The following is a 12,322-nucleotide window of genomic DNA, read 5'->3' as shown; positions in this document are numbered from 1 at the left end:
TCAGCCGAGGCACCTAATTTTACCACAAAAGCTGCATAAAAATGTGCTGAAAAACTCGGATTATACACGAGTATATACGGTAACTCACTTAAACTCTGCTAATTATTTATAGCATTATAGAACTTCACTGATTTTTAATATGCTCTAGGATCATGTGCAATAGAAGCAGAATGATGGACCACAGTTTGAAGAATGCATCCTGGCCAGAAAGTCTGTTTTCTGATAACCATTCTCTTCCATCTACAAATATGCACATGACCTAAAAATGATGCCCATGTTTCTAGTGCGGTCTTGTGTCTCTAATGTCTTGCAGGTCTCTGTTACTTATGGCTGAAAAGCACTTACTTTGAGCCACCTGAGAGGATTTATGATCAAAATGACTTGAACTCTCTTGTTATGTGCTTCACAGTTTGAAAGTTCCTCTTTCCGTCTAGTTAGCTTTTTTTGTACTGTGTGAGCCCCAGATGATTTCTTTCACAATATCATTTCTTACACTCCTCCTCTTAATCTCCAGTGATTAAGCCTGTATCGCCTCACAGGTCTTGTCGGCCATATCTCAAGTTTTTGAAATGTCTTTGTTATTGACATGGCTTCTGAGGTATTAACATGTATAGTTTGGGTGTTAATGCATTCTTCTGCTCTCGTGATTCTAAACAACAGAAGGATGAAGGAAAATAAAGCAGATATTTGGGAGAAGAGCCTGGCTCTCTGACTTACTGTAGAAAAGGCCTTTAAGCCTTTGCTTTTGCTCAACAGAACAGTGAAGAGTCCTTTTCCTTGTGATTTAATGGCAACCCTCAGATGAGAAGGTTGACATGAGGCTATGATGCGTTCTGTTAAGGCCATTACGTTCCCATTACTCGGCTCTCCGGAGGCTTAGCTTCGTATCTTTAAACTTTATTAACAAGATGAGATTCAGTTTTCAGGATTGATTGCTTCTTAAAGTGCTTGGGGGATTTTGGAAGCAGAATCAACTTAAATGATGGAATTACGAATTTAAAGGAGTTGGCTCTCAAGGAAACACATGGCCTCGTTTGGACTAAACTTTAACCTTATATAGCTCTGTATACATGATATCATATATGATTCTCTGCAAATGCAGAGTAAGCTTAATGGTTCAGTGCCTGGGCCTCATTTGACTTCATCTACTCTTCAGAGTTAAAGAGAAGTGTTCCCCCCACCATGGGCAATTGCTGCAACAAGTTTCCTTGTGGCCGGGCAGGCTTGCTGCCCTAGACAGTGTGGAGCCTCTCCCACCTCCTTCAACAGCCTTTTTCTACCCATAAAAAGCAACCATTTGAGGCCCAGGAGCTTTCCAGTGTGTGCAGGAAAAAACTAACAAACCAACAAAGAAAAAATCCCTGCCTTTGAGTCATTCTGACTCATGGCGCCCCTTCAGGAGAGGGTAGCACCGTCCAGGTGGGCTTCTGAAATCTTAACTCTTCGGGGGAGTAGAAAGTCTCATCTCTGTCTTAATCTCTGCAGAGACTGATCGTTCCCAGACCCGACTTTTCCTCCAGCTCAGTCTAGGGGGACAAAGGCACAGAAGTTCTGAGGCATCAAGTGAGAATCTACTCAGCACAGTCTACATTAGAAAGAGGATTAAGGGAGGTAAAAAAGCGCAAAGAAAACAAATAGACTGAAAATAGTTTGGTGTGGCGTAACCTTTGTCCAATTCAAATAGCAAGGCTGACTAACTGAGGGATAAAATTGCCTCCTGGGTTAACTGTTAACACAGATACAGCACTGTCCGCACTGCACAGACAATTGTTTCCTGAGGTCGGACATTGAAGACATTCATTGTCAACCAAGATTTAATGAGTGACTGACTGCATGGTGCTAAACTCGAGATGGTGCGAATGCAAGGAATGCTTTAAACAAAGCCACTATAATAGACAGGGTGGTTTAACGGGAAGCCAAGGCAATGTATTTATGTAGACCCTCCTAAGATCCTATCTTTACTTTTATATTCATAATTTTCATTATTTATTTATTTTTAAGTAGGACCTCTCAAATGACTTCAGCCTTAGGACGCACAAAACCTGGATTCATTCCTGTAGCTGACAGGGATGACTTGCTGTGTGAGAAATATGACTTTACTTTTGATATAGAGTTGTTCCTTGCCTTCAGGTCGGCACTGGCTTGCATAATAGAAGAGACTGTCGCCTGGGCTTGTGCCACATTCAACTTTTGCTGTGGTTGAATTTAATATCTATTTGAATACAACTTCCACTGAGTGAAGCAAACTTAATCTCAATGAAGTCGGGGTCTTGCTGAAATTGGACCTGAATTTTGAGTGACTTTCCTGGAAGGCCGAGACATGGTGGGAGTTCGGTGTTAGGTGGTTGTCTCTTGTCTGTGAGAACTCCCTCTGAGACACGGGAGCTTCTATCTAGCCTAGGGGTGTATGGACCATGTAAACTGTGTCTTTGTCCTTGTTGTCAAGACTAGCTCTTTCTCAGCGTCTTCCCAGTTCCTGAAAGGATTGAGCACCGTTCTGTGAGCACCACTCTGGAAATGCACGGAAGCCTGAGGGGATGTCATGTCCGCTGTGCCTGGACCTGCTAAAGCATCTTGTTCACGCTCTGCTGCTGCTGTGTCAAGGTGCCCTTCTTGCCCGGCTTCCACTGTGGACACCGGGCACACACTTCTCTGTGTTCTCTTTTGCCCCTTCTCTCCACTTGCTGTAACGCTGACTCCTGGTGACCTGTATGTGTCAGAGTAGACCTGTACTCTGTTGACTTTTCCAGTGCTGACTTTTGAGAAATAGTCAAGGCCCCTTTCTTCCAAGACATCTCTGCATGGACTCGAAGAGCCAACCTTTCCATTAGCAACCAAGCACATGATCTTTTTGCCCTATCTGGAGACTCCCTTTTGTGCCCTAAAGCCCATTGCCATTGAGCCACTCCCTCCCCTCTCCTCGGGAGCCTAAAGGAAGAGCCTCAAATGGTGTCCTAGGCTGTAAGATGTTAAGACAGCGGACCGCTCCGCCTTTCTCCCATGGAGCGTCTGGCAGGTTGGAAACTGGAGCTTTTCTGATGAGCAGCGGAACATTTGAACGATGGTGCCACCAGGGCTCCTTGCGCTCGAGAATTCTCCAGCTCTGCTGCGGATGGGGCCAGCGTTCCATTGTACGCAGGCTTCAGTTTGAGAAGAACTCAGATTTAAACTCTCCGTTCACTCCCATTCATGGGCAATCAGACCATGGGGTGAGAAGGGGACTGTTTCCGATCCATCAGACTGTCTTTGGTTACCATTCTGCATGACCTGTGTGCTTTGGATCCTTCAGGCTCTGGACAGGGCAAGATATGACACAATACCCATTTATAAACTATCAAGGGCTGATGAGGGAGGGGGAAGCGGGGAGGGAGGGGAAAAATGAGGACCTAATGTCGGGGGTTTAAGTGGAGAGAAAATGTTTTGAGAAACGATGTACAAATGCGCTTTACACAATTGATGTGTGTATGGATTGGGATAACAGTTGTATGAGCCCCTAATAAAATGTTAAAAAATAAATAAAAACAAACAAACAAACAAACACACACACACACACACAAAATAAAAAGCCAATATTCTTGTATTCCAAATCCTTAAAACTATTAATGTCTGGAGTTCACGTTTCAAAGACCCGTTTTTAAAAATATAAGAGGTGAAAAGTAGCTTTCTCCGCTCTAGTTTTGAAGTGGCTTTTCCCAGAGGCAGTGAATGTACAATGTCTAGGCTGACTAAACCTGGACCGCCCAGAGACACAGAAATGGGTTAGTAAGTCCCAGTGTTATCTGCCCGCATCTACGGTATTTCAGTGCTGGCAAAACTAATCACAATGAAAGCGTCTGTTTAGACACCGTTTTTTTCCCTTAGAAAATGTTCTAACCCATTGGACTGAATGCTGGTTACTCCTCATCTGCGCAGGGTGGTGATTGGTAATAGGAAATAACATGTTCTTGGTCAAGGGTACTTGGCCATGCTGTGGGTAACCAAGACCGTCTTAGAGTCTTTTTAAGCAGCTAGACTCTCTGAGAGGTGATGAGTTGGAAAGTTTCATTTTCTAAATGTGCTAGATGTCATGCTTCATGCCATCAGGCTGGCTTCTCTCCGACGTGAGCCTCACTCGTGGAGAATGCCCTGTGCCCAGCTCCACTGCATGGCCACAGACTGAATAAACTGTGTCCTGCTTTTCAATGTGGCCAATATATTTTTGAAAGTTCCTATTTTCTAATGACACGACATATGATTTTGAGCTGTTTCATGTTTAATTGGATGTTTCAAAGTATTAAAATATGAAGGACTTTAGAGTATAAGTCTTCAGCCAACACTATGCCATGAAGGCATCTTTAAACAATTTGCCTCATTAAATCAAAGGAGTTCACCTTGAACATGACACTCATTGAAAAAGTATCTGTATGATATCAAATGGACAACCCATCATTAACAGGTAAGACCATGTGTGCTAGAACCAGCCTTTATGTATACTTCACAAGAGATGGTGTCTAAGGTGATTCCCTGCACCAATATAAAACCAAAGATACTCCCAAGGAAACAGAGTGTGTGGCTTGGTTCACACCTGTTACTAAAGTAGGAGCTAAAGATGCCTTCAAGGAAACAAAGCCGTGGCTCAGGTCTCAATCCCGTCCCACTCCTGTCCATCAGCATAGAAGATAACGCCCTCCAGATGAGATCAGAGCCACAGGCATATGAAGTCTAGGTTCATTTGATATATCAAATAAGGAACCATGGATAGAAGGACCATACTAATTGATGGTAGCTCTCACATGCCATCATGTATTAATTTTTAAAATACTTATGGAATGGCTATTTTGGGCTAGACACTTTAACAGTCACACTTAAGATTCCAATAAATCCAATAAATTCCAAATACATTCCAATTTTCCATTGATGTATGGTCTTATTAAAGAACTTAAACTATTTTATAAAGTAGATAAACTTCCTTTTTCATTTCTGTGCACAGTGAAGACATGCTTTGTTAAGTGTTACATGAATAGAGTTGTAAAACAGGTATACATTTCATTTTAGACTTGTGTGTACTCACAGTTTGTTCAGCTATTTAAATTGATTTTTTTCCTGAGTTAGGTGAAAAAATGTAGCTATTTTATTATAAACATATATCAGTGACTTAGATTTGCTTGAAGATTATTGTGAAGTTATTTACCACCTAGCGGTCATATAGAATTATAGTTGCTTATTAAGGTAGTCCAAGATAAAGGTAAGAATCCTTAATAATAATTTTGAGGTATGGTACATTTGATTGTAATCTAGTTGTACAACATTGTGGAAAACTGCTCATAATAGGAAAAAATTCCTTTGGCCTCCTCTATTATCTCGAGAACAGGTCAGCTATTTATGTATGGCTTATGTCACTAGGTGATCACCAAAATAAACAGGTCTATTCAGAGCCTATTTAGATTAGTCATTGCTAATTATCTTCGGTTAAGGTTTTAATCATAGCCAGTGATTTCCTGTTAATGCCTTGAAAACATGACAACCAACTCAGTGAGGAGGAGCCAGCCCGAGACCTCGCAGTGATTTTAAAAATTGTTTTATGTTTGCTGTTGAAGCTGTCCACAACAGAATGTACAGCAATTCAACAATGTCTGCTTTCACCATCAGTGACTTTGATTACATTTTCAAGTTGTGAAATCACTCTCACCCTCTTTTTCTGAATCGTTCCTTTGCTGTGAATATAAACATATGGCGCCACACATTTCTGTCTCATCTTTTGCGTTGCTAGCGTCACTTTGATCCCAAATAGGTATCTCCTAAAAGAGCCCATTGCTCCAGGAAAGTTGTTCTTTACTAATGAAGCTAAATAAATCATTTGGTTTGGACATGTTATCAAAAGGCAACTGCTTGCTAAAGTAGAACCAACCCACCCACCCACCCCCAAAGCTCACTGTCACCGAGTCAGTGTTGACTCAGCATGACCCCATAGGGTAGGGTAGAACTTCCCCTGTGGGTTTCTGAGACTGTAAATCTTTACGTCAGTAGAAAGCGTCATCTTTCTCTCACAGAGCAGCTGCCTGTTTTGAACTCCCAACCTTGTGGTTTGCAGCCCAGTACATAACCCTCTATGCCACCAGGGCTTTTTTTGTAAAGTAGAAGGTCAGTGAAAATGAGAAAGACCAAAACCAAAATGGATTGGCACAGTGGCTCCAACAATGGGTTCAAACATAGTGATCATGGGGACGGTGCATGAGCGAGCAGTGTTGTGTTGTGTTGTACACAGGGTCCGCTGGACGAGTTGAAACCAACTCATGACATCTAACAATATTGTTTGGTCTAAAGAAGACTTTAGGGGATTATAAATCGTTATTTAGTAAACATCAAAATTACTAGGACACTGCTTGCAGTTTTGAACAAACAATAATAAAATATTATTATTTTGATTTCAGATGCGCTCGGTAAGCCGAGTCTTTAGGTTTATCGACATGCCAACTGAAGAATGTAAACCTGCCCAACCAATCAAGCCATTTAAGGATGGCCAGCTCTCCAAAGTGATGGTTATTGAGAATCAGCACGTCAAGAAAGAGGACACCTGGCCTTCAGGGGGTCAAATGACCGTTAAAGACCTCACAGCAAAATATACAGATGGTGGCAATGCCATATTGGAAAATATTTCCTTCACAATTAGTCCTGGTCAGAGGGTGAGCATTAATCATTCCCTGTTTTGTTAGACCTGTGTTCAACAAATGAATTCCAGTCACTTAAAGCAATGGATGAGTGGAATCTATTTATCACACCACTCTTATGAATAAGGACCGATAGTAAACATACCTATCTCAAATTAGATCTATAACTATATAATTGGGTTGATATTTTTCATATGAAATTTAATGTGCAGAGTCCTGAAACTGTATAACAGGTCAATTTTACATGTGACTCAGCTTGACAGACATCTAATCAATTGCTAAATTACTAACTGAAGTCGTTCTATCAACCAAGCTTATGAACTGTTTTAGATTTCACTTCTTGAGAATACCTTCCATTTTAGATAACAGAAATATTTTGTTGTTGAGTGTATGCATGCGTTTCAAATTTTACCCCAATTTACACTTTCAAACTAATGCTACTTTTTTCCTTTGTATATTTCAGTTATTTGATTACAGTTTTTCTCCAAGATAGGAATTGCTTATGTTTTTCCCCAAAAGTCTTGAGAATATATTTAAGACTTACTTACTAAGCAAAAATAGCGATCCCAGAACTGAGCTGGACACAAAGAAGGTTCTCAATATCCATAGGTTCGAAGACGGATTCTTAGAGAAGGGTGCTCATGCTCCATCTAGTTCATGCACTGTGAGCATTGGCCAGGGGAGCAGGAGAGAATCTAAGACTTCACGGACTTATAACTAACTCTTCATTTTCATAGCGAAGTCTAAGATATGCCCGAAAAGTCAAACAGAGTGGAGAGGAAGGCTGTGCAAATTTTGCAGGACAAGGAATTGTGCTGTGAGCAGGGAGAACCTGCTGTGTGTAACGTCCGCTCTTTGTGTTTGTATCTGTAGAGCCTACTATTTTAACACAGGTCTTTTGTGTGTATAGAATGAGTGCGTAAGCTAAGCTTCTCATTGTGTGTGTGTGTGTGTGTGTGTGTGTGTGTGTGTGTGTGTTTCTTTATTAGAGTCTGTTCTACAAGGCTACCTTGGACTCCACAAGTGAAATAGGATTTCCCTCTCTGATGGCTCTAGTAATTAAAGGACTAGGGTTGGATGAATTTGGGGGAAAGAGAACTTGTTCAGATAAAAATACTGTCTGGAGCCAGTCAGTGTGCGGAGAAAAGAAAAAGCTTCCTCCTGAATGTCTGTGGCATTCTGTCTTTCAAATTGCAAACATTTTCGTCACTCTCCTCAAAATTATATCATATGAACAAAATGTGTATTTACCTAACTATTCAACTTTGGTGTTTGTTTTGTGATACCTTAAAGTGCTGTTTTCTCTCACCTAACTTTGAACAGTCTGGGGCAAGGAGGTCCCTGGGTGGCGTCAACAGTCATGTGCTCACCTATGAGCTAGCAGGTTAGTGGTGAACCCTCCCGGAGGTGCCTTGGAAACTAGCCTGGTGATCTGCTTCCAAAAGGTCCCAAAGCGATGGGGCGGTTCTACTCTGCACGTGCGGAGTCCACTGGACCCAGAACGGCCCCACCAATTCACGAGAGGAAGGACTGACTGTGGTTTTCCTCTCTTGAGTAACATGTGGCCTAATGTGTTAGTCCGGGTTGACTAGAAAACAAATTCATTGACACTCATGTATGTGTAAGAGAGAACTTTATATCAAGAAGTAATTATGCATCAATAAAACACCCCAGCCGAGTCCATATCAAAGTGGCTCAAATGACAGTGGACACATCTCCAGGGATCAAGCTGCCATCATTGTGGCTCCATGTGGGTTGTCAACAGGAAGGTGTCAGAGAGAGAGAGAAAGATAGAAAAAGAGAGAGAGAGGCCCGCCTCTTTTGATGGTAGAATCAAGAGAAAGAGAGTTCCCAGAATCCTCATGAGAAGGTTACGCCCATAAAGAGGCATCAGGCCGTGACCTGACTGACAGGCTAGGCTTCCCCCCTTCATTCTTATTGATGAAGTTGGCATGAAACTGTGTAACTACCACACTGAGTATAGTATATGTTGAGAGAAGGACGGACGGACGGATGGAGATGGATGGATGGATGGATGGATGGATGGATGGATGGATGGATGGATGGATGGAGATGGATGGAGATGGATGGATGGATGGATAGATTAATGACATATATACTTCAGGGTCATATGCTTCATTAAAATAAAAGCTGGTTCTTAAAATGTGCTGAAGGGCTTTCTTAAGAATGCCATTTCTACTGCCTTGCCCTTAGAACTTATAATAACATCTTGCAAACCCTTAGTGAGATATCCTAACCATGTGTCCTGTTGAATTAAGAAGAGAGCACTTAACTTTAGTATACTGTTTTGCATATTCAAAAACACTGCAGGCTCAATGTGGAACTGTTCATCTTCTTGGGGGAAAAGAAGCCACTATAATATGCTTACACGGTCTAAAACATCTCGTATTTAATTTTTAATAGATTTCGGTTTTCTCTGTTGATAGGATAAAGATGGAAAAGGTCAATATTATAGTATAAAATTATTCAGCCTGTGCATTAAAACATTTTGTTATAGCAGTTACTTTTGTCATTAGTTGAGGCCTTCAGTTCACAGAACCTTTGCTTTAGATTTATTGTCAGTGCATGTAAAAGGTAGCAACTCTTTCATTTTTACTTTTAAAACTTACTTGCCTTTTAAATATCACGTGGCATTAGAAAAAAAAAGGCATTTTTTTGTCTCCCCACTTTTGTCTCCCCACTTTGGATTTTTTTGTCTCCCCACTTTTACTTCTCAAAACACACACTGGGATTTTAATGTGGGCCCAGGTCCTTCATGATAAACCTGGATTTTTCAAAGTGCATCAGATGTATATGAAGATATTTCAAAATGTTCCCAGAAAAATGGAACTAAAAGATAATGGAATTTTTTTAAGTGTCACTGTGCATGGGTTTACTTGGTGTTTTAGTTGGTAGAACAGATAGTTGCACTGTTTTTATGTAGGTCTTCTTATATTATATGGCAAATACACACTATTCAGATAAATATCGTACACAAAATAAAATCCTTAGGACAGTTATGCACAAGACATGCAATACTGGATCTACTTTACACACTGGAGCCCAAGATGGGACTGGGGGAAAGAAGCTGGACTTGGCTTGTTGAGTGAAGGTCCCAGAAGTTCTATCACACACAGTAAACACCTTGATGGTGGGTTCTCGGAGGTGGAGAACAACTGTATGCTAACCAATACAGAAGGACACATGATAAGTATTCACTCAGGATAGTGTTGTCAGGCTTTATGGCCATTCCTCAGGTCTGACTTTAGGAAACGAATGTTTTCCCTAGATCATCATTTTACTGCTTTAGTCATAGAGCAGATAAAGAGAGCAACATGAACACCCCCCAACTAACATCCATTTGCAGCCCAGACAGTGAAGTGCTTGGTACAAGCCTTTAAAACTACAGCTCTTTTTGGATCCCCCAAAGTATATCTGCACTTGTCTCCAATCAGGGCTCTTCCTCAGGAGTCAGTCACCTTCACCACGTCTGAGATTCCATTCTGTCCCAGGATGCACAGGCCACTGAGGAGGATGTCTTCGTTTATACCCTAAAGTCCCTTCATCACGGTGGAAAGGGGATGTACCCGCCTGAGATTCTTCGTTGTACTCTCTGCCTAATGGAATTTTTTCACAAAACTTTTTGGAGCCTCTTCATACTATCATATGCCACAGTACTGGGCATTAAATGTACTCTGTCTGAGCGGATAATGAATCGTTTTCCAAGTTCTACTGTTTTGAATGAGTTTAGCCGCCTTCTCCATTTACTGAAGAAATGCCACGAACCATTCACTGCCATGCCAAGAGTTCAGATCAGACAACGGATGTATTCAAATGCCTCTTTGGCTTGTTGAACGCATGTGACATTGTCTGTCCCAATGAAATTTTGTGAGAAGTAGTTCAATCATTCAATCTTTTATATTGAACATATGACTCTATTTTATAATAAATAGGGGTACAGGTTTAATGACCTTGGAGATTGAATGTCATTAGATTTGAGATCTTGATTTCTGGAAACCAGCGGCTGTTGAATTATTAAAATGGTAAATAAGACATCCCAAACGGAATGTACTGAGACTGTTCTATCATTCATGGTACAGTGCAATTACAATGAGCACCAAACTCAACACTGTTTAACTCTTCAAATGGTATTTTGATTTATCCTGATCCAAAAATCTCAGAGAGGAGGTACACTGACATTACTAGAAAACCATGGCTTGGAATTAGGATATGTCTTAAAAGCCGACTTACAGGAAGTACTCTAGCCCTATTCAACAGAGCAATGAGAGACCTGGACAAACAAATCCCGGAAAGGAATTGGTATGTGCCAATTACTACATCCACAACAAGACTTCGTTAGGTCTGAGCCAGTGAGACCCGTTCTTGTTGGGAGCGAAGTCGGACTGGGTGCATCACGGGCAGCCCAGCACGCCAAGGAAGCCGGGGCAATGGCCAATGCTCTGAAGCTCAGCAGAGATTGTTCCAGTCACCTCTTCAGCCACTCTTACCTCGATCGAAGTTACATTTTCTAAAAATGCCACTGTTTGCTTCTGGAAGACAGGGTGTGTGGTCATTTATCTTAGTCATTTGACGCCTGTCTAATTATTTAGGAATCTGAGCCCCAGAGCATTTTTTTTACCCGAGTTTCTCAAAAAGCCCTCCTGTTTGGACTTGTCTTCTCTTCCCACGTGCCTTTCTGCCCAGAACATATTCAAATTTCATGGATAAAGCTTTAAAGTTTATGCTTGAGAAGCCATATAATACAGATCCTATGTTTTTGCAACATGTCTGTTTTATAAAGGGAAGTGTGCACATGAAATTTCAGAAATGTGGTAAAGTAAAAGTTATCTGGTCATTGTCAAAATATAACTAAATCGATTTTTTAAGATCATCTAAGTAGGGCTGTTCATTCACCTGCCCATCCATCCAACCATCTATCGATACATACGCCTGACTGTCCCTAAAGCCATACAGACACTGCGGAGCACCCTTTATCAACCAGTCACCATGTCAGGTGCCAAGAATCCAGGGGAAAACAAGAGAGATGAGTCTTCCGCGTTGCACGTGTTTTCTTGGGGTGAGCACCAGCAGTGAACAAGGAAACAATGAATGAAATAATTACTGACTGTGCGTTGTTTTTAGAGGAACTCAGCAGGGAGTCGTGAATCATATTTGGTTGATCTGGGCTTCTCTAGAGTCTCAGGGAACAAATATTTGTGAAAATCATAGTGTAGAGCTTTTATGATAGATAAGTATCTTATTATCTTACTAAGTGATCCTAAAGGTGAAGTATGTTACCAGGTACAATAAGTGTTCAATGACATTATTATTATTGTAGTTCATTATGCGCCCATGATGGAGCGACACCGTGGCTGCACACGGCCTCAAACCTAACAACGGGGAGGATGGCGTCGGATCAGGGAGCCTTTGATTCTGTCGTCCATACAGTCACTCTGAGTCAGAACTGACTTGATGGTCCCTCACTCAACAACAACCATTTGGTACACATTCTAAACAACGTACTGTGGTCCATGGATTGGCCTTGGTTTACCAATTATTACTTACATTGGGAGTCACCATTTTTAAAAAGGACTGATTTGAAGTGGATTAGAAATTTTAAAACAACACAATCCAAAGTTGTCGTTCACCACAGAGTGTGCAAAGCCCCACTCTAC

The 12,322-nt window shown here is 41.3% G+C and overlaps 1 protein-coding gene across 1 annotated transcript in view; it reads left to right on the top strand.

The window, feature by feature from the left end:
* Positions 1–12,322, top strand: part of CFTR (CF transmembrane conductance regulator) — a 180,504-nt gene that overhangs the window by 148,690 nt on the left and 19,492 nt on the right. The window contains exons 21-22 of the mRNA XM_045288937.1: positions 314–408; positions 6,411–6,662. Coding sequence (XP_045144872.1) covers positions 314–408; positions 6,411–6,662 — 347 coding nt within the window. The remainder of the gene's footprint in view (positions 1–313; positions 409–6,410; positions 6,663–12,322) is intronic.

This window comes from Echinops telfairi, unplaced genomic scaffold (genome assembly GCF_000313985.2).
Source record: "Echinops telfairi isolate 266 unplaced genomic scaffold, ASM31398v2 ScPeMD7_23;HRSCAF=83, whole genome shotgun sequence".
In the NCBI taxonomy this organism is placed as follows: Eukaryota; Metazoa; Chordata; class Mammalia; order Afrosoricida; family Tenrecidae; genus Echinops; species Echinops telfairi.
This window is presented reverse-complemented; position numbering and strand designations above follow the sequence as displayed.